The sequence below is a fragment of the Elgaria multicarinata genome, chromosome 6 (genome assembly GCF_023053635.1).
Source record: "Elgaria multicarinata webbii isolate HBS135686 ecotype San Diego chromosome 6, rElgMul1.1.pri, whole genome shotgun sequence".
Taxonomy (NCBI): domain Eukaryota; kingdom Metazoa; phylum Chordata; class Lepidosauria; order Squamata; family Anguidae; genus Elgaria; species Elgaria multicarinata.
In genome coordinates, this window is record NC_086176.1 from 27,396,068 (window position 1) to 27,419,083 (window position 23,016).

The 23,016-nt window shown below is 42.4% G+C and overlaps 1 protein-coding gene across 1 annotated transcript in view; it reads left to right on the forward strand.

The window, feature by feature from the left end:
• The first annotated feature begins 297 nt into the window (after positions 1-297).
• SHOC1 (shortage in chiasmata 1) overlaps positions 298-23,016 on the forward strand; it is a 75,220-nt gene continuing 52,501 nt past the window's right edge. Inside the window, exons 1-4 of the mRNA XM_063128463.1 lie at positions 298-420; positions 10,375-10,504; positions 11,852-11,939; positions 19,722-19,912. Coding sequence (XP_062984533.1) covers positions 298-420; positions 10,375-10,504; positions 11,852-11,939; positions 19,722-19,912 — 532 coding nt within the window. The remainder of the gene's footprint in view (positions 421-10,374; positions 10,505-11,851; positions 11,940-19,721; positions 19,913-23,016) is intronic.

Below are 23,016 nucleotides of genomic sequence, written 5' to 3' on the forward strand. Positions count from 1 at the left end.
AATTTATTTGGAACTTCAAGAAGTGATTTTCCTTACTTTGGTTTGAAAAGCTCCAGGAATCTAAAGGATTTACTGGTACATACTGATGTTGACCAGCCCACAATAAGGGTGGACCCTACTTTTGGGCATTTTAAATGTGGAAAATGCTCTGCGTGTGCATTGACTCTGGAAACGAAAACTTTTATACATCCTGTGGATCATCGTCGCTTTGATTTGGGCCATTTTTCAAACTGTGCGACTAAAAGGTTCATTTATTTGATCATTTGTCCATGTGGCCTTATTTACACTGTGAAGACGATGCGTTCGGTCCGGACAAGGCTCTTGGAACATAGATCCAAGATTAAACATCAGATCACGGAGGCACCTCTTGTGCAACATTTTATGGAGATGGGACATGGATGTAATGATTTTAAGTTTCTGGTAATTGAATGGGTTTATGCACACAAATACAATTGGCAGTGTTATGACAATGTCTTGCTTAGAAAGGAGGCTCAGTGGACATTTAGGTTAAATACAGTGGCCCCACAGTGTTTAAACTCCAGTCTGGAATTTTCCTCTTTCCTGGGAACTTGAGTCTAAGTGGTGTATGGTAGATATCACTTTAAGAACAGAAGTTACAGTTGGGAGATCTATGCTGTGGTTCATTATTTAATCAACTGAGCAGACGCTGCTGTCTGCCAGCTGAGAAACAAAACAATGTGACAAAGCAAAATACGTTTTACTGATTTTGGTATGTATGTAAGGTCTTAATTTTGTGTTGACTTCCGGGAATGTTAAATAAGTATATTGTTGTGCAATGGCACAGAGCTTTGTCTGTTTAGGAAAAATATAGCTAATTAGCTTTCTGTATACTGTGTAGATATAATACCAGAAGATGGTCTCACCTTGAAAAACTTAATAAAGAGACATTGTGTGAGCTTTCCACTGCCTGTTGGTGGTAAGTTGTCTGAATAAAGCAGTTCGCGGTGTTCTTACCTTGTGAACCAGCCAAAAAATAAGAAGTAAATGAGAGTTGTTACTGTGGAGTAACTCTAATCAAATGTGTTTACTTTGGCAATTGTTATTTTTTACAGAGTACTAAGACTGACGTTTTTGAAGAAGATACTTCGAAACAAGGAATAACATAGAATCATAGAATAGCAGAGTTGGAAGGGGCCTACAAGGCCATTGAGTCCAACCCCCTGCTCAATGCAGGAATCCACCCTAAAGCATCCCTGACAGATGGTTGTCCAGCTTCCTCTTGAATGCCTCTAGTGTGGGAGAGCCCACAACCAGGGCCAGTGCCAGACTATTTTGCGCCCTAGGCAAGGTGAGCTACTTTCAAACCACCCCCACCCCCAAAATGCCAACTTTGATTTTTAAGAACATATGTTTCCTGGAAAAAATAAGAAGCACAAAACTTGAATCTGCTAAATTTACTTTAATGTGCAAGAAATACGTCATCCCAATTATAGCAAACAAATTGGAAAGGAACATCTATGGGTCTAAAATGCATTATTTAATAGGAATATCACCTCCAAATCATCCCCCCCAACTCACGCACGCACACATGCGCACACACACTCAGCATCATTCACTCCAAACAAACACATGCATGAACACATGCATTCACTCAAAGACCCCCTGCACCCCATTCACCCATACATTCTTTCTCTCTCTTTCTCTCTTCCGGGTGCGTTCCGGAAGTCTGAACGTGGAGCTGCCCCACCCCCACCCCAGCGTCCCTGGCTTCGCTTCGGCTGGGTGGGCGCAAGGTGCCATCTTGCCCACCCAGGCCCAGCTGAATCCTCGGGCCGGGCTGGCTCACAGCCAACGCGCATGAGTACTGCGCTGCACCCGACGCCCCTCTTAGCTTGGCGCTCTAGGCGGCCGCCTGAGTGGCCTCTATGGTAGCACCGGCCCTGCCCACAATCTCCCTAGGTAACCTCCCTAGGTAACTAACATGAACCTTGTTGACTAAATTTGGTCTTAATATACTGTTTATGTGATTAGATGATTGTGTTTGATGTCTATGGGTCAGATTTCCATGCAATGACTGTTTAAATCTGGTTTGAAATGATTGTTAACTACAATTGAATGCTATATTGATATGTAATGAAATGTTACACTGATGTGATAGTTGATTGTTGTAGACTTGTATTAGTATTGGATTGAAAATAGTTATTCTAGTATAAATAAGTGTGTACAATTTTTGAATGACGATTTAATTCATTGGGTTTATTTTGTTTCTATGGTGGTCGTCTTTTGGGTTCCTTTTGTTTACATACAGGGATCACCTGGCTGAGGAGGGCAGAGCTAGTGCTCAGGGTCTCGGTGGCCTCAAGGAACGGCTTGAGGACCACCACCAGCTGGGACATGGCCTCCCACTGCTGCCTGCCCAGTGCTGCCTGTAAGCCAATGTCCCTGACCCTGAACAAGTCGTGGATGGCACGCTGTTGCTCCACCATACGCTCCAGCATGAGGTAGGTGGAGTTCCAGCATGTCAGCACATATTGCACGAGGACTTGCCAGGTAAAGGGAACGCAGCCCAGACAGAACAGCTATGCCATGTTCCGGTCCGTCCTGTACCCACAGGTTTGTTGGTTGCACTATTGGTCCTCACCTATACGACAACTGGATTGCACCTCATTAAATATAAACCCAATCTTTCGTTGATTCAAGTGTAAAAAAGAGCATCACACTGCAGCAGCAACAGCGACTTATGTCCTCTGCTTGCCCCGCTAGCCCACCTGTCAAAATGCAAAAACCCTGCTGCCCCTCATCAAAGAGGGGAGAGAGCTACCCCCCCCATTTGGATCTGTCTGCCTGCTGGCTTGCCTGTGGCAGCGGTGACATCCCCCTTCCCTTCCCTTCCCTTCCCTTCCCTTCCTTCCTCCTCCTCCTCCTCCTCCTCTTCCCCTGCCTTGGTCGAAGGCGCAGTGGAGGAGTTTGCGCGGAGCTCTGTGTGTGCGCATTGATGGTCAGCAACCTTGACAATGAGGACTCAACCCTCTCTCCGATGGGGGCAGCAAGGCTCCAGGCTTGAGCAAGCTCGCAGAGGAAGGGGGCCGCTCTTTCGCCTGCCTGTCTGCTTGCTAGCCACCAGCCTGCCCACCCAGAGGCTGCCTCGATCGCCTCGCCACCAACCGCCCCCTCCTCTTCCCAAGAGGGAAGAAGGAAGGAATAAAAACAAATGGGTTGTGGGGGAAAGGGCGCGAAGAAACGAGGCTGCTAATAGGTGGGAAAACGGGAGATTGGCGAATCACGTTCTCCTAGCTTCAAAGCTCCGCCCACCTGTCAAAATGCGATTCAACACCCCCGAGGTCACATAAGCATAACACGGTGCACAGTCGAACATTATCCAAAAGTCGTGGTAAATCGCCTGTTGCTAATATGCGCATTAGCGAGTTAAAGAACCAGCACTGCGGCGAATGGACGGCTACGTCAGGTTACACCATAGGCTACCATGCTCTAGTGAAAAAGCAGCTGTGAGTCATGTCTTTCTTGTTTCACCCCCACGCTCCCTATTTACAGTTTGGTTGTAGGCTTGGTAGTAAAGAAATGAAATGTGGAACGTACTAATTAAATTTAATTACAATCAGGCAAATGTTACCAGTAAAAGCAGTCTTGTGAGGGAACTGCCTAGACTTTCAAAACTTTACAGAAGACAAAAGACAACTAGGATTATATTACACCCTATATATCTCTACCCACTGGAGTTTTCAGTTTATAAACTGGAGACAAATTAGACATAAAGGGGTACAATCTAGAAGAGGCAATCATGTAACTTATGTTTTAAGGTTTTTATCTCTATTTTCCTGATTGAGGTTCTTGGTTCTGAAGTACAAACCGTATTTAAACTTTTGAGCACATCAAGGAAGTTTGACAGTTATTTATTATTATTATTATTATTTATTTATATAGCACCATCAATGTACATGGTTCACTTATTAGATAGTTCACTTATTAGAACTTCGGCAGCTGCAATAAAAGCCACAGAGATCTTGCAAATTGTGCCCAAACATGTGTTGTTATTTTTTTGATCATTCAAATGACTAATCTTAAAATGCTGGTTTATGGATAATCTAATCTGCTTCATTTTTTCAAAGGATTGTCAACATATTGTGGGTTTGCAACATTTATGCCAGGGTTTCTTTGGGCTTTTTTAAATAAGCATTTTAAAGAACACTCATGACCGGCTAATCACAGATGTTCACAGGTCATTTTGACAATGACATGAGCCTCCTGCACATCTCCCACTCCTTTTCCTGGTTTCAGCGAAAAAAAATAATTCTCAGAAAACCCAATTCTTCTGAGATATGTTGGGATTTGTCAGGATTTCCTGCTATGTGCAGGTGAAGTTGTGTTATAAAACGCCCACTAGAAGGTGCTGTCATATTTAACTGTACAAGCCACGTGGCCGCTGCTCTCTTCCCTGTGTAATTTCAGCTTGTTTCAAATACAGAAAAGAAGCAGGAAGCAGAGCCACAGTAAGGAAAGCAGAGCCCACATCTGAAAGTCGTCTTGGTTTTACTCCCAAGGTAGCAGGACTATTGAAATGGCCCTGATTCTCACATCATGCCTTTCTACTTCTGCATGCTAGTGATAATTGAGGAAGGAGCCTGATGGAAGTGGTTTTTCAGCAGGGCTGGTGGAATGTTCCCATTTTATCTTCCTCTGCTACACTAGTAGCTTCACTGCAAAATTTGCTGAAAAACGAACTCAATCCCATCCACCTGGCAAGTTACATATGGGCATGATCCAGCCCAAATTGAATTATTCGCAGAATTTAGACTCGAAGCCTAGGTAAATTTGCTTGGAAGAAAGTTATATTGAATTTGCTAGACTTACCTCTGATTAAACATGCATAGGATTAAGCTGTAAGTGAATTCCAGACAAAAATCCCCATTCCACACATAAACGTGTGTTTAAAGAGTGGAAAAAAGTTTAATCATTCTCTGAGTATGAAAGGGCCATTAAAATTTCTAAAGCAGCAACTGATCTGCACCAAGGGATCTTGAGAAAATGGCACTTTCAGTTAGATTGGACAGTCAGCTAAAACAACTGTTTTGAGTAATAGACACTGGCCTCTTTTTTCCATTCTCTACACTTCAAACAAAGCATATACCAAAAATTGTTCTAGGTGGATTCCATTTTAGTTTTGTAATAACAAGAATTAATTAAAAAAAAGATCAATTTTTATTATTTTATGCTTATAACATCACATCAAAATATAACTCACTTAAAATAACATGAAACATTTCTTTTTGATAAACAAAAAGATTCTTAAATCTTAATAACTTAACAAGAAGTAGCATTTTCTAAATATTTCTTGTTCTTAGACTTCTAATAGCTTAAAAAGGGAACATTTCATTCTAAGTACCAAATAGACTTTTGACCTGGAATAATAGTTTCACACCTTTACTCAAATAATCCTGGGAGTGTCTTCATGGCACCGGGTTGGCGCTGCGTCCCTCAAAAAGCTTGTGCTTTCCCTCCCCCGGGGTGGCGTTGGATAATCCCGAAGCCAAGGAGGGAGTGTGGGATTTCTGGGCAACCATCCAGGGACCGTAGTTGCCCCTGCCCTCTTCCTGGTGTCAGGCGAACAGTAGCAGGTTGCGTTCCACCAGGCACCACCTGGTCACGCCTCTGCTGCAACTCCGGAGCAAGGCTTTGGGGCTGTCTTGATGCCATCTTGCACATCCTTGCCTCGCTCGAGGGAAAAAAGTCGGGTAAGTCCCCAACTTTTTTTCTCCGCAGTTTCAGTGGAAAGTCCCAGGGTGGGTGCACAATTACAGCGGCATTGTTTAATCGAAACTGCACCACTGTGCACTCACCCCAGGACTTTCCAAATGTTTAGACGGGCCCCCCATGTAGCCCAAATGATAGGGCTTTAACTCAGCATTTTCCCTTTATCCAGGTCATCCTGACTATTTCTAATGTGTTACACAGAATTAATTTTGAACCTACTTGTATCTTTGGGTGTTTTCCCTTTAATACAATTATTACTTTTACATATTTACATTTGCACATTCTTATTCATTTATTTATTTATTTCATTTCTATACCGCCCAATAGCTGAAGCTCTCTGCGCGGTTCACAAAAATTAAAACCATGAAGAGCATAATAAAACAACCAACAATTTTAAAACACAAATACAAAATACAATATAAAAAGCACAACCAGGATAAAACCACACAGCAAAAATTTATATAGGTTAAAATATAAGATTAAAACAGCAGAGTTTAAATTTAAGTTAAATTAGGTGTTAAAATACTGAGAAAATAAAAAGGTCTTCAGCTGGTGACAAAAGGAAAACAATGTAGGCGCCAAGCGAACCTCTCTGGGGAGCTCATTCCACAGCCGGGGTGCCACAGCAAAGAAAGTCCTCCTTCTAGTAGCCACCTGCCTCAATTCCTTCGGCAGGGGCTCACGAAGAAGGACCCCTGTGGATGATCTTAAGGTCCGGGCAGGGACATGTGGGAGGAGGCGTTCCTTCAAATAACCTGGCCCCAAGCCATTTAGGGCTTTGAATGTTAATACCAGCACTTTGAATCGGGCCCAGACCTGGACTGGCAGCCAATGAAGTTGTAGAAGGACTGGCGTGATATGATCTCGTCGGCCAGTCCCTGTTAGTAGGCGGGCTGCCCTGTTTTGTACCAGCTGAAGTTTCCGGACTGTTTTCAAATCATTACATATCATTAAACATTTGGCTTTTGCATTTCATAAGACAGCTTATATTGTTTGAAGAGAGGTGGGTTAGTATTTTCTTAATAGCCTTCCCACCAAATCCAATAAAGTAAAATTAGGCACTTCCTAAAAATCCAGGGCATACAGATCGTTGTAGTAGCTGATAAATGAAAGAATTGAACCTTTATGGACAGTGAGAGTGGAAGTGGGTCTAGGATTTGTATGCCTTCTCCCCTTTTGCAATATGTAACGGGCAATTTGGGAGATCCCACAATTATATAAACACAGGATTATTCTCACCATATGAATCAAGTCTGTTGTTACTTCAACAGGTCTATGGTGGATTTTCTGATCCCTTATTCAAATGCAATCACAAAGTGAGACATAGCTCCTCTGCCTTAATTTAGGCAAAAGCAGACAGAAGTCTATTAACTAATTACAACTTTTAGAGTAGCCAAGGGTTCATGACACAATTTCAGGCTACGCTGTGGTCAAGCTGAGTTTGGGCAGAGATGTCAGGAGATCATGTGAGTAACCATTATTATAACAAATAATAACAAGAATTTTGTAATACCTGAAAGCCTTTTTTTTTTTTTTACTGTTGAACAAGCTTTCACAGGCTGGAGCACACTTCCTCAGATGCATAACCAGTCTTCCATCTATCTTCTTGGAGAGAATGGGATTAGGTGGTGGCTAGCAAAATGGTGGCAAAAATGGAATTACATGTAGGGTAAGATGGAGCAAAATGTGGGGCACTTTTTTTAAAGTGAGTTAAAAATAAGTTAATCCTATTGACAAGGGTAGTCTTGTGATAGTTAAGCAAATTTTATACTACAAGGCAGCATAACTCTGGAATGCATTTTATCATTTTACCATCTCTGAGCATGAGCTGGGTGCATCTTTACTCCATATGCACTACAGAAGGGGTGGGCAACTTGCAGCCCTCCAGTTCATGGGAATTGGCCTACAATTCCCATGATCCTTCACGATTGGCTTTATGCACTAGGGCTGATGGCAGTTGTAGGCCAAAACATCTGGACAGCCACAACTTGCCTATCCCTGCGCTGGAGTAAAGATGCATCCAGCTCACATAAATATTGGGTTGGATAGTGTGCATAAAGATACACGAATGCATACCTGCCAGTTCATGTCCTACAGAAGCTGGTAAGGTTCATTTTAAGCAACGGATCATGTATTATTATGAAGCAATTGTGTTTCCCTCCGATATCTTTAACCAAAAGAGCCTACCATCTCGTCATGTTGAACTCATACAGGCCAGGCTGGTCGTCTGACATCGGCTCTATCTTGGCTCCTTAAAATGGTTCCTGTTTCTGGCATACTTCCTGTATCATGTGAGTGAGGCTTCAGATTAAGCAGCCCCCCTATTGGTCTTTCACCTAGTTAGTTTAAAAGAAAAAGCATGCTCATCCCTTCTTATTAGTCCTTTGCCTGTTTAAAGACACCCTCTCGTGCTATCGATAGGTAAGCTACTATATAAATAATGTGAATAACATAGAAACGATATGCTCCAACCTACCCCTATAAATCAGAACAATGTCCAGATATTTCCGTGTCTCCTCTGGGTCCTTTTTCCTGAGTTGAGAGACATTTCCTTCCATCTGTCACTGAAAGAGAGAGAGCGCTCTGGTAAGGAAAGAGAGGTGACTTTGGGACTAAAACAGGGCTGGACAATAACAAAGAGAAGGAAGGCCACAGAGGTGAAGATAACAGGAAGAGCTGTGGTAGATTTAGCGTCAGCAACCTACCCCCACCCAGTGGCCAAGGAATTCCTTGAGGGAGAAAATTGCTGGAACATAATTGAACAGGAGTCATAATAAACTAATTCCTTCACACGCTATTTGTGTTATTGCGAGGTTTTCTGTGAAAAATACAAAAGGGTGCCTCAATCTACCACATTTAATACAACTACTTACACGATATGAAACAGAGTCAAAACCAGGCTGGGATATCCCCACAGGGCCTCACTGGCGGTGACATGAGGGAGCAATGGACAATATTATATGTTCAGCTGAAGCGCATGGTGTAACATACCCTTCAGAACAATTCCTTCAGAAGTATTTAAGGGCCCAATCAGATTTATTTATTTTATAGTCAGCATGGTGTAGTGGTTGGAGTGTTGGACTGCCTGGAATTCAGGCAATCTGAATTCTAGTCCCCAGTCAGCCATGAAGCTCACTGGGTGGCTTTGGGCCAGTCACTGAATCTCAGCCTAACCTACCTCACAGGGTTGTTGTGAGGATAAAATAGAAAGGAGGAGGACCACACATAAGTGGCCTTAGGTTCCTTGCAGGAGGGGAAAGGGGATGTAATTGCAATAATAAATAAAATAAGGGCCTACACATGGCATTAAATGACTTGCCTATAGCATTCTGTGAGGTGGTGCATGTGGTTTTTGTTTTTAATTTAATTGTAAGTATGTGTGGGAGAGTCCATTTTGAATTTACTCATTCTTAACCTTTGCCTCCACTTCCACAATCCTGACGATGACGACGACAACACACAGAGACCAGAAATACTAGTAACTTTTTAAAACCCTCACACAACACTCCAGGCAACACATTTATCATCATGTGTAGTTAGGGTTCTCATGCATACGTATATAAGGCATGAAAGTTTTGCGCTCCAGTGAAAATATGTGAAAATATGTAAAAATTTAGGCTTGCTCAGGGCATTATTAACTTGGGAAATCTGGTAGCATTTTCCAAGAGTCGCTAGCAAGTCTCCAGCAAGAACCTGTTGGAAGGCTAGAGTTTCTGTTTTACATCTATTTTGTAAATCACCCAAAGGACAATGTTTGAGTGGGCAGTATATAAGCAATGTGGTTTTTAAGTAATTATCTTACTCTTATTTCAGACAGATAAACTTTTGAATACATCAGAAAACAGGAAATATGATGTTTTCAGCCTTGAAGTATCAGGCAGTAGATTATTTATATGAGGTACAATCTCAAAGCTCTACATCTCTTACTCACTCAGAAGTGACTGGAATAGATACATCTAACAGTATAGACAACCTTTTAAAAAAGCAAGAGATTAAATTCTGTTTCAATTATTTTTTATTGTTTTGATAGTATTATAAAGTTTTATTTTCTTATCGTTTGGAAAACAGATTGATTTGGCAATTGACTGAATGTCTGATACTGTTTATTAACTAGTTTCTTCTGTGCATCTCACTCTAAGAATAGGCTGCAACATAGAAACAAATATTTTATTGCCTTTTTTGCAGAAGGAATAACTGATTTTAACAGGTATTACAATTTATCTGCTCTATTGTACACAGAATGGTGTAGATTTTCTTAAAAAGCACAATCCAGTCAAAGTTAAGAAATCCCTATAAAATTTGATAGGATGGTTTTAGATGCAATCCAAAAAACAGTTACCAAGGAGTAAGTCCCATTAAACATATTTTCTGTTGAAATCAGTAGAATTTATCAGAAAATTAGGAGCTGGATGTGAGTTTCTGCATATGATTAAAGTAGACTTAAAATATGTGGACAAACAAAATGACTATGTACTCTAGAAAAAGGAAATAGAACTCCTAGTGAGATTGTTAAACAATTCTAATGAATAGGACTGGCAATTGCTAAACACATTTGTATGATTTTTGGTGAAGCAACAAATTATTTAATATGACCAAAGTTGGAACATATCACTCATAATCATGTGGTACATTTTTCTTGTACAGAGAGTAACTAGACAGCGATTTTCCTTTGAATCGTTATCAATTCACATCCCTTCCTGTTTATACCAGGATAAAAATTATTATCATGATGGAGGCTTTGCTGATGATAAATATAGGAGACCCTGGACAAGAGGTATGTTATAGCTAGCTTTCTTGTTTAATTTATATTTAAAAGGTTAAACAATCGGTTACGGCTAAAAGAGAAAGGCAGTGAGAATTTTGACCATTTCTAAAATAACTATAGGCAATCTTCTTGCACAAAAAAATACATTAGCCACTTTAAACATTCTCTTGACAAGTCACAGTAACCCCAAACAATCAGGAAACCAAAAATAATCATTCAAGATGTTTGCACCATATGCATAATAGTTATCCTTATATTTATAACATATTGTGTTTATGGCAGTGTAACCTGTAGCACTGATTGAATGAGCTGATATGAGGGCACAGAATGTTATTCATAACCATTCCAATGACTCAAATCATGTTTGCAGTCCAGTTCCTATGAGTGATGGGAAAGCCAAAGATGTCAGTTCGGGAGTAAACCATATGTACACACTAGGGATAGGTGTAACTGGGAAAATTGAGGATTGGGAATTGATTCTGGATGGTAAAGAAACTAAGAGATAGCATCATTGAAGGAAAGAGCAAGACTCTGGATTAAGCTGTGAATTGACAGAAACAGGAAGCTGAGAAAGTGTGAGGAAAAGGGGAGTGGAGACATATCTATACCAGCCTTCCCCAACTGGTGCCCTCTACAACTCCCAATACCCCCAGCCAGCAATGGCCATGTTGACTAAGAATGATGGGAGCCATAGTCCAACATTTTGGTTTTGGTGATGCCTGTGGTAGTGATTGGCTGAGCTGCCCTTGCTTCACAGAGAGGTGGACCAAGGGGTTTCTTGCTGCCATTGGCCATGCTGCTTCTTGTACTATTGGCTAAGTTTCTTTTCCTACCATTGGCATTCCAGTCAATGTAACCAAAGATTCTAAGAGAGCAATATTACGGTCTCTAGACAGTATCTAAGGAACCATAGGATTTTTTGGATTCCTGGATCCAAGGCTAGAGACAGCACTCTGACCTTGGACCCAGGAATCGGGGTTCTGAAAATGCCTGTCTAGCTAAATTGCAGAGCGGGAGGCACAGCACATCTCCTACTCTGCTTTGGATACTTGTAAGCCTCCAAGTTTATCGACTTACGAGTACCCAGAGCAGATCCAATAGGATTGCACCCTAAGGTTCACAGAGGTTGCTGCTGGGCTCCTAAAAGTCTGCAAACACTGTAAACATTAAACTGTCTCTTGAAGATGTGCCATTCGTGTCTCTGCCTGGGGATTCCTTTCACCATCCTTGATACAGTTTCTATTTCCATTTAGTAGGATTTTTCTTCCTGGAGGTATGGGGTGGGGTGTGGAAGAAATGGTTTACATACTGTTCCTTCTGTAGTATTTTTGTTTTCTTTTTCTTTATCTGTTATAGTTTCAGCTGATTCTACTCAAATTACATTAAATATTTCTGTGCTTGATTATTGGAAGAAATGTCTCTACATAGAAGATTTCTTGGAAAAGTAAGTTCCCTTATGGTTGATTACGTATTACTGACATCTAAAGTTGCAGACCAACATTCATCTACTTAGTAGGAAAAATAAAATGTCTCTGCATAGAAGATTTCTTGAAAAAGTAAGTTCCCTTATGGTTGATTACGTATTACTGACATCTAAAGTTGCAGACCAACATTCATCTACTTAGTAGGAAAAATAAAATGGAAACCAACAGGCTGGCCCAGGACACTTTGCTACCTGAGGCAAAGGATAAGGTTGTGCCTCCTACCCAACAGGGGCCAGTTGAACTGGCAGTTGAACTTTACTTCAATACTGGTGATGTGATAAGAGCTCTACCACACCTGAAGCAACAGGCTGGTTTAGTGGGATACGTTGTATGATATCCACAGCTCTGTCCTCAAAGAAAGAGGAATAGCCAGGAAGTCCAAAAGGAACAGCCAGGAGGCTGCTTTTGCTAACCCCAGCAGCTCTGCCTAATGGTGGGGCTGGCCATGGAAACCAGGAAGGAGTGTGCGATAAAACACTTGTCTGATGATGCTCAATGTCATGTAAAGGACCCACAAACTTTCATCCATAAGTGATAATCACGAGTATGCAAAAGAAAAAAGCCTCATGTAGAAATGCTCCAAGAAATTAGTGTGTTTAAAATGACATACATGATCTTATACATAGAGTCATTATTAATATTATTATCATCAACATCATCTCTGTATGGGGAGTGAATCAATACAGTGGTGGGCCTTGGCTTGTGAGATGTATGTTCAAACATCATTGTTCAGTAGCCATGCCTCAATGTCCAACCTGTAAAATGCAAATAATAGTAATAACTTATCAAATCAGGTATTGCAAGGAAAAATGAATCCAAGGTTATAGAGCACTTTGCACTTTAATAGCACTCTATACATAATTGGAAAACAGAAAGATTTTGTATTGCTAGTATCACAGAATATATAGGAACTTAATGAAAAAAATCCTTGTTGCAACTTACATTTCCTGGAACTTCCAATGGAAGACTACTCTGAAAAAGGCTAGTTGAATATTTAAAAACATACATTGTGTTTGGGAGGAATAGAAAATATCTGATTGCACTTTAAGAAAAACAAATTGCTTTCCCCAAAGAATATTTTCCACATGTTAAATGCTAGGGCTGACGCACAAGTGTTTGCTGCCTGAAGCAGAGCCCAAATGGTGCTCTCCACAGTGGGCAACGCTTTAAAATAGACTTCCTCCACTTGGTGCCCTGCAGATGCTTTAGACTTCATCTCCCATCATGCTCCAGGCAATCATCTGCAACCCTGGGGCTTGTAATCCAAAACATCTAGAGCAGTGTCATGACTAGGCCTGCTCCCCTTAAGCTGGGGTAGGGTAACCATATGAAAAGGAGGACAGGGCTCTTGTATCTTTAACAGTTGTATTCCAAAGAGAATTTCAGCCGGTGTCATTTGTATGCATGCAGCACCTGGTGAAATTCCCTCTTTATCACAACAGTTCAAGCTGCAGGAGTATAGCTAGAGTGACCAGATACAAAAGAGGCTAGGGCTCCTGCAGCGTGAACTGTTGTGATGAAGAGGGAATTCACCAGGTGCAATGTGCATACAAATGACATCTGGTGGAATTCCCTCTTCATCACAACTGTTAAAGCTACAGGAGCCCTGTCCTCCTTTTCATATGGTCACCCTAGGCTGGGGGAAGGAGTTTCGGGCGATCAATCAGCATCAGATTCTGAAGCAGAAGAGACAGCACCAGTAATGTACCAGCCTACAAGGGAAGTGAGGGAAGTGATTCTCACAGGCTCTTCACCAGCTGGGGATGAACCTTCACCAGTCCTTATCGCTGCAAACGTTAACAACACACAGTCTGTGGGAAATCAGTATTCTTCAGAGGGGGAAGGCACTTCAGGGCTAGCTGATCCTAGAGTCCGACGCAGACTCAAATGGGTGGAGCTAAAAGAAAGTGAAAGAAAGTCGGCCCAGCTAGCTTTTCGCCAAAGGCTTCTTCAGAACCAGCCTCCTTAAAGTTAAAGCGTTCTGGGGAAAGGCTTTCCCTTTTTCTTGAAAAGACAATTGTCTCACTCAGTTCACATAGTTTTGCCTCGAGGAAAGTTCTTAGAGGTTAGACTCTCTGTAGGTGGGAAGAGATGTTTATCACCCGAATAAAGCTCTGTAGATTACGTGGCAGACCTCTTTATTGTCTCCTTATAAGGCGGGAGGTTTTGAGAAACACCACAAGCAGCCTGGTGTCCTCCAGCTGATCTGGACTTCAACTCAGCTCCAGCCAGCACAATCAGTGGTCAGGAATGATGGCAGTTGTAGTTCAGAACAGCTGAAGGCCACCAGATTGGGGAAGGATGCTTTTAAAAGTCTTGCTGCATACTTCATTCCTGCTTCCTACTACTTCCCACACCTATCGCATGGTGTAACTGGAAGCATGTTGCTTCACCCTAGTAGGGCCAGCCCTGTTAAATGCACAATTGTTATTTATTTGCTGTCGTGCGAACTAGACATTTTTTCTTAAGGTGGACATTTCATTGGGTAGGTATCATCTTTTTCTGTAATTTAGTCCTATCTCACAGAAATGTGATTTTTTTTCTCTCCCATGTGGCAAACCCACTGAAATTGTGGGTTTTACGTGAAATATGTTTACAAAAGTGTCACCGGCACTCATTGTATAGAGAAAGTTACATCAGTGACAAGCAGCATCCTCTCTCCTTCTTATACAAATGTGTTTGTTGTTATTGTTTTAAATTAAGCTTTTTTAAAGTCTGGGAACTGTTCTGCTATATTACGCCAGTGAAAGAATGCTACTCTTAATGTTATCCAGACAAAGCCATGTTAGTCTATTGCAATAAAAACAACAGAGTCTTAATGCATCGGATGCATTGATTTGATCCATCCATCTGATGAAGTGGGCTATAGTCCATGAAAGCTTATGCCAGAATAAATGCGTTGCTTGACCCTACCCCACTCATCTGACTTTCCTCTGGGCCCATGGCATGTTCACATGTGGATACTACATTTGCGTAGGGCCTACACATGTCGGTCCAAATACATCAGCCAGAAGCATAGAATCAGTATCCCACATATAATCCAGGAATTTACCATACAATTTGATCCCAACTGTGTTGAATTTTATGCATGTAGGGGCTCAATGCATACATTATACTAGTAGTAGATGCCACTGCTTGGTGGGCCCAAGGAAACCGCCCAGAGAACTTTGGCTATGGAGCGGTATATAAATGTAATAAATAAATAAATAAATACGTAAATTTGATGGGCAGGGCGCAAACATGCAGTTTTGTTCCCCATTATGTATACCCCCTATTTAGGGAGAAGATCTTTAACTGGCCATAAATGTTTAAGATAATATAATGAGAGATCAGTCCTCTCTACACATAAAGGGCAGATCAACGAGGAAGGTAAAAAAGGAAGCAGGGAGGACGAGGAAAATAAACCACACAGCTCTTCTTCATTGTTTATCACATTCCTTGTTCTGCTATCTTCCTGGCGTTTCTATACTTTCGGTATGATTATAATCTAACATCTTTTACTGTTCTTCATTCTATGGGAACATTCTGAGCCTTTCTACATGAGGCATTTATTGTGCGCTTGTGATTCCTCACTCACAGTAGTTTGCAGGTGGTTTACACAACATCATCCTACTGCAGTTCCTCTCCTGTTTTTTGCAACTATTACAGGTGTTTTTTCCTAACAAAGAAGGTCTGGTATTTCTCTGAATGACAGCATGAAACCCTGATGTATTTGCTCAATTCCGATATACCACAGCACCACCTAGTGGTTGTGTAATGGAGTATATAGAAAGGCGGGGTGGGGTGGGGGGGGGAACCAGGAAAAAATGTTTAAAGGAGTTGATCTGTATTCTTTGATCTGCAAAGAATACAGAAGCAGAAACCTTGGTAAAATGGTGGGTTAAAAGCCTCATGTAGAAAAGCTCTCTGTTATAAACTGAGTTCCATCATTGACATTGTACATGTAGTTAATAGGTTTGCCCCACAATCTTGTACAAAGCAAACAAACTGAAACCAGTAGACACTCTATGATTTTATATTATGCGGAGTGTCAGCTCCAGGTTTTGGACAAGTTACCCTGAATAAGCCCCTGCCTCAGTGAGTTTATTTTCGCACCACCATTGTTATCAGCTCCTATTGCTCCTCACCCTCTTTCTCATCACTGCTACCACTTCCTTGCTTGAAAGGCAGAGAGACTGTGAATACACGGGCAGTGGCATCTCCTTCTCACCACCACAGTTGTCTGGGCCAGAAAGCTCCATCACACCGGGTTTTAACACGCTCCCTACCTCACTTCTCCGCCTGTGTTTCCCTTCCTCAAGTTACTTCATCTTTTCAGAAGAGGAAGTACCCAAGGAGCACAAGGCTCATTGAGTCCGCTGTTCTAATGGCGCTGCTTCTGCACACAGCAGGAGAGAGCAGCAATTCCAAGTTTAAAAATACATCGGACTTAAGGTGGGGGGTTTTTGTCGCGCAAGGAAGGCCGGAAGGAGTGGAAGGCAGACAACGTCATGTGAGGGACCTGAGCAAACTCCATGAGTGTCCAGTAACGAGCATGCAATAAAACGCTCGTCAGATGGAGCTTAGAGCGACAGGCCGTTGAACAGGCAGTTTGCAATGGTGAAGAGGAGAAGCAGCTCCAGGGGACTCCTATCAGTGGGCCCCTGCTGGGATGTGGACCAGCCATGCCTGCCCTTGATGCTGGCCCTGATTATATGGCATCATAGCATTTTAGCAACTGTTTACTTACTCTTAAATAAGAAAGAGGGGGAAACCAATCACAGAGTGACCTTGTTTATTGAAATATAAGATATTTTAAGGAATGAAAGAAATAGGAAAAGACTGAATAGGAAAAGAATTCCTAATCAGTATGTTAAAATAATATTCTAGACTGGTGGATTAGAGGTCATCCAACTTTGTCATTTGTTATGAATTAAAAATCTTTTTATGTCTCCAGGTTGATACATTTTAGTTTATATGAGAGATGTTATTTTTAGACATTCACATACACTATGTCATGGAGTCAATTAATGCTTTTCATAGGATGACCTTGTTCCTCTTGTCTCCTGCATTTAGTTAATTCTACAGATTGTATTGACTTTCCGCTGACACTACTGTTATTAAGCCAAGAGTTTACTTAGAGAGCCACGTAAATTAAGTTTCAGACATACAGTAATAGAAACAGGCAAAGTCAGTAAAGAGGGCAACTTAATAATCAAAAGGTATGGTCTTCAGATCAGATCCTTAAATTAGAAAGTGCAAAGGAACATTTGGTTTAGGTCCAAAGGTACTATGGTACTATTCTGAGCTGTAGGGTTTATGAGAGAGACATTTTACTGTTTGCCATTGGAAGTGGGTTTGGATACTGCAAACGTGCTGCTCCACAGGCAGATTACACCTGTGGAAATGTCTGTGGATGTAAGATAGGGCCGTGGAACCTCAGGCCAATGGGCCAGATGAAAGGAGGATTACGGTTAGGAGATTTCTTTCCCATCTCCAGAACTTTGTCCCCCCTCCCCAGCTATAAAATGCTTTGGTTTGGGGCTAGAAGCCCTCTAGCACTATTTAGTCCACCAGTAGGGGAAGGCGTTTGGCAGGGGTGGGTGGGTAGAGATCCTTTTATCAGTTTCCCACTCCTGAAACGTAAAGCTCCATCACACCGGGGGTTAACACACTCCCTACCTCGCTTCTCCGCCCGTGTTTTTCTTCCTCAGTTACTTCCTCTTTTTGAAAGAGGAAGTACCCAACGAGCACGAGGCCCATTGAGTCCGCTGTTCTAATGGCGCTGCTTCTCCTGCACACAGCAGGAGAGAGCAGTGATTCCAAGTTTAAAAAAACATTGGACTTAATTAGGGTTTTTTTGTTGCACAAGGAAGGCCAGAAGGGGTGGAAGGAGTGCAGGAGGCAGACGACGTCATGTGAGGGACCTGAGAAAACTCCGTGAGTGCCCAGTAGCGAGCATACAATAAAATGCTAGTGGAATGGAGCTCTCTCTCACACACACACACACACGCACACACACACACACACACACACACACACTACATGGCTTCTATTCCAGGGTGTCTGGAGACATGAGCAGGAACACTACTGTAACAAGGTCCCACTAGTTTTCCATAATACCCATATTTGCTAGCCCCTTGTGAAACGTAACGGAATGGGAACAATTTTATGATACAGGTTTGACTGCTCTGAATTTTCTTTTTTGTTTTTCAAGGATCAAACAAAGTGCCCTTCTTACTCTGACTATGCTTCTGGTTGCTACCTACCAGAAAATCCCTGTAGCTAATCCCTTACTATTAGGAACATTCAGTGCAGGGTTACTTCCCTGTATTGTTCAAGATCAGGAGTGGACAACTTGTGGCCCTTTAGATGTTTTGGCCTATAGCTCCCATCAACCCTAGCCAGCATAGCCAATGATGAGGGGTCATGGGAGTGGTAGTCCCAAACTTCTGGAGGGTCACAAATTTTATTCCCCTGTTCTAGGGCTTGTCTATACGGCTTCTTTACCCCAACCTAAATGCGCACATTCACATTTTAGGTTACATGATGCTGGCAGCTGTCCATTCGCCTCAGCCCTAGGTTTTAACTGCAATAATGCGCATATTTGCATTCGCAGTTTACTGCGACTTTTAGATTGGGTCTAAGTTTGCGCCGTGTTATGACTGTGTGTCTTTGGGGGAGTTATGTCAGATTTTGACATGTGGGCGGAGCTTTGAGGGTAGGATAACGTGATTGGCCCATTTCCCAATTTTGCACCAATCTGCTGCCTCCTTCGTTCGCGCCGATTTTAGTTTGAAGTCTCTCTGCGGAGCTCCGCAGAGAAAGCTTCTTAAAACAAATTTATTCCTCTCTCTCTCTCTCTCTCTCTCTCTCTCTCTCTCTCTATTGCTTTCTGTACCGCCCAATATGCAAAGATCTCTGGGCAGTTCACAAAAAGAAAGAGAGGGAAACGGGCAGCCAGATGAGGAGACGTGTTCTGCTGCCTCCTTCCTTTCCCTCTGTAGCCTCATTCCCCCCCCCCCACTCCTGGTCGTGGAGGCTGTTTCTTTGAATTTCCTTATGGGGAGCAATGATGGGAACATAGCTGGAAACAGGCAGGCAGCCTCCTTCCTTTCCCTCTGTAGCTTTGTCCCCCCAACTCCCACTTGTTTTGTGTGTTATATTAGTCTGCGGAGCTCTGCAGATAAGTTTTATAGCTTCATTGGCTTCTACTTTTTAACATCGTATATGGGATAATGCGACAATGCGCATGTGCGCATTAATAACTCACTATAAAAAAATAACAATTCAGGAAATAAATCACTGTTGCTGCTGCAATGGAACTGCTCCACGCTGGAGTGGTGGAGTCGTGCTTAAGGGGTGTTTGGATTTCGTCCTTGGGTGAAAAGAACATTGATCTAACAGTGTGACGCTCTTTACCTACATTCAAATCAATGAAAAATCGGGTTTTTATTTAATGAGGAGCTATCCCGCTGTCTTATAGACGAGGGCCTAGATAGAGAGTTTTTGGAAGCTAGGATATGGTGTAGGTAGGGCAGCTGCCTAAGCCCTGTCTCTGCTAGTCTGGAGCAGGTGTCATGAACATGAAGTTGCTGTGCTGCAACATGGGACAAGTATCAGTTCAGCAGCACAAATGGCAACTTACTACTGCAATTTCAATAGAGTTTGGGTCACAGCACCTTGCATAACAGGCTGTAGTAGTTGATCATGGGATATGATTTTCTTTCATGTACTAAAAGAATTCACTCTCCACTATTCAGGAAACCCATTTCAAGCACTCTCTTCCACATCCATAATGAAGATGTTGAAGTTGTTCCAAGTTCAAATCCTTGTTCACAGTTGGATATAGAAGATGCCTATATGCTTATGAAGGATGCCAACAAGGCAGACATTTCTTATGCCAGTCAACTGCAGTCTAATTATGTTCCAGTCGTGCTTAAACAGCAAGAAGGTAAACGAGCCTTTTGTACTTCACATCTAAAGGAATAATCAAAGCAGTGCAATCTGGCATCATTTTTAATTGTGCACTGCCCAGAGAGCTTCGGCCAATGGGCGATATAAATATGTAATAATAAATAAATAAATACATGTACAAAACCTGTACATGCTGGAAAAGTTGCTTGCCCATATGTGGCTAAAAAGCCAGGAAATTGCTTGCCCAGAATAAGGCAAATGTCTAAATCCAAGGCTGTTTTCATGCCTATTGTATTTTTACATTTACATTATAATGTTCGTGCATTTTACATTATATTTTTATTATTTAAAGAGTCCAGTCCTATGTTTCACTACACTCTTATAACTGAGATGGACTCCCTCCCCGCACCCTGAATTAAAATTGGAGGCACACTTCATTCTTACATCCCTAAAGATTATTTTTAGTGTGTAAGGGCCCTTCCACACGCCGTACTGAAGGCGCATGCATGCGCCCCAAGTACGACCCTAAAACGATAGTGTGTACTACAGCCAGAAGAGACGGAGGAGGCGGTGGCTGGGGAATCCGGGCGCGTTCTTGCCGCCACCACCGCCTCCCCGCCGGCCTCCTGCTGCCTGGGTAAGAGCGACCTGGGTCGGAGAGCTCGGCTTCCGCCTCCGCCTCCACCGAGCTCTCCGACCCGGGTCGCTCTTACCCCGGCAGCAGGAGGCCGGCGGTGAGGCGGCGGCAAGGACGCGCCCAGATTCCCCAGCCGCCGCCGCCGCCTCCCCGCCAGATTCCTGCTGCCTGGGTAAGAGCGACCCGGGTCGGAGAGCTCGGCCCCAGCCGCCGCCTTTGTGTTTCTGCAATAGTCACTGTTCTGAATATGCCTCTTGATTGGAAATCAAGATCACTTTGAAGTTTGTTTCTGTCTTCCAGGGTATTAGCTATCCCACCCAAATTTGTGTCATCTGCAAATTTGATCAGCGTTCCCTGCACCTCCTCGTCCAAATCATTAATAAAAATGTTGAAGAGCACTGGGCCCAGGACTGAGCCCTGCGGCACCCCACTCGTTGCCTCTCCCCAGTTTGAGAAGGTTCCATTGATAAGTACTCTTTGAGTCCGATTCTGTAGCCAACTGTGAATCCACCTAATAGTTGTTCCATCTAGCCCACTTTTAGCTAGTTTGGTAATCAGAATGTCATGTGGTACTTTGTCAAAAGCTTTGCTGAAGTCAAGATATATGACGTCCACAGCATTCCCATAGTCCACAAGGGAGGTTATCCTATCAAAAAATGAGATCAAATTAGTCTGACAAGATTTGTTCCTGACAAATCCATGTTGGCTTCTAGTAATCACTGCATTGATTTCAAGGTGTTTACAGATTGACTTCTTTATAATCTGCTCCAGAATTTTCCCAGGGATGGATGTCAGACTGACTGGTCTGTAGTTCCCAGGTTCCTCCTTTTTGCCCTTTTGAAGATAGGGACAACGTTAGCCCTCCTCCAGTCGTCCGGCACCTCACCCATCATCCATGATTTTGCAAAGATAATAGACAAAGGTTCTGAGAGTTCTTCTGCTAGCTCCTTCATTACTGTAGGATGCAGTTCATCGGGCCCTGGAGATTTAAACTCATTCAAGGAAATTAGGTGTTCTTTGACCATTTGTTTATCAATCTCAAACTGCAATCCTGTCCCCTCAACTTCTGCTTCACTTTTTCCAGGGGGGTCATAGACCCGCTTTTGGGAGAAGACCGAGGCAAAGTAGGAATTGAGCACTTCAGCTTTTTCTTTGTCATCTGTTATCAATTTGCCATCCTCATTAAGCAGTTGAACCACCATTTCTTTCCTCTGTCTTTTACTACTCATGTATCTGAAGAAAGCCTTTTTATTGCTTTTAGCATCCTTTGCTAATCTCAGCTCATTCTGAGCTTTAGCCTTCCTGACGCCATTTTGGGACTTCTGAGCCACATGTCTGTACTCTTCTTTTGTAGCCTGGCCTTCCTTCCACTTCCTATATGTATCCCTTTTTGTTTTCAGGTCATCTCTAAGCTTTTTGTGGAGCCACATTGGTTTCCTCTGTTGTCTTCTATCTTTTCTCCTGGTTGGAATTGTTTGTAACTGTGCCTTTAAAATTTCCTTTTTTAAATACTCCCACCCATCCTGCACTCCTTTTCTCATTAGGCTCACTTGCCACGGGACCTTACTTATTACAGTTCTGAGTTTATTAAAATCAGCTTTCCTAAAATCCAGAGTACATGTATGGCTACGCTCGACTTTTGTCTCCTTCATAATCAAGAATTCAAGTATGACGTGGTCACTTTCCCCCAGAGTTCACGTAACTGCCACTTTATCCACTAAGTCATCTCTATTGGTCAATAACAAGTCAAGGATTGCCGATCCTCTAGTTCCTTCCTCCACTTTCTGTAGGAGAAAGTTATCACCCATACATGTCAGGAATTACTTGGAAGGGCCGCTTTTGGCAGTAATGGTCTCCCAACAGATATCAGGGTAATTGAAGTCCCCCATCACTACTACATCACACTTCCTTGAAACACTGGCAATTTGTTTCTCAAAGGTTTTGTCCTCGTCTTCTCCTTGATTGGGTGGTCGGTAGTAGACTCCGATTATCATATTCTTTTTATTCATTGCCCCATTTATTTTAATCCAGACGCTCTCGACGGGGCTCCCAGTCTCATCCGCCTGTATTTCTGTGCAGACATAAGTATTTTTAACATATAGTGCAACTCCACCTCTCTTTCTATTTCTTCTGTTCTTTTTGAACAAGTTATATCCTTCAATTGCTATATTCCAGTCATGGGAGTCATCCCACCAAGTTTCAGTTATACCTATCAAGTCGTATTTGCCTTCATGTAATAAGAGTTCAAGTTCATTCTGTTTGTTTCCCATGCTCTGGGCATTAGTATATAGACATCGAAGACCATGTGTTTTATAGTCTGGCTTTGTTCCTACCTTGTTGCAGACACTATTTTGGGACACTATTGGAGCTGTTCTCTGTACTGTGGTGCATTGGCCTTCATCCATTGTTGCCTCAAAATTTACGTCTCCCGCCCCCATAAGATTCAGTTTAAAGCCCTCCTGATAAAGTTCTTCATGCTGTGGCCGAACTCATTCTTTCCAACC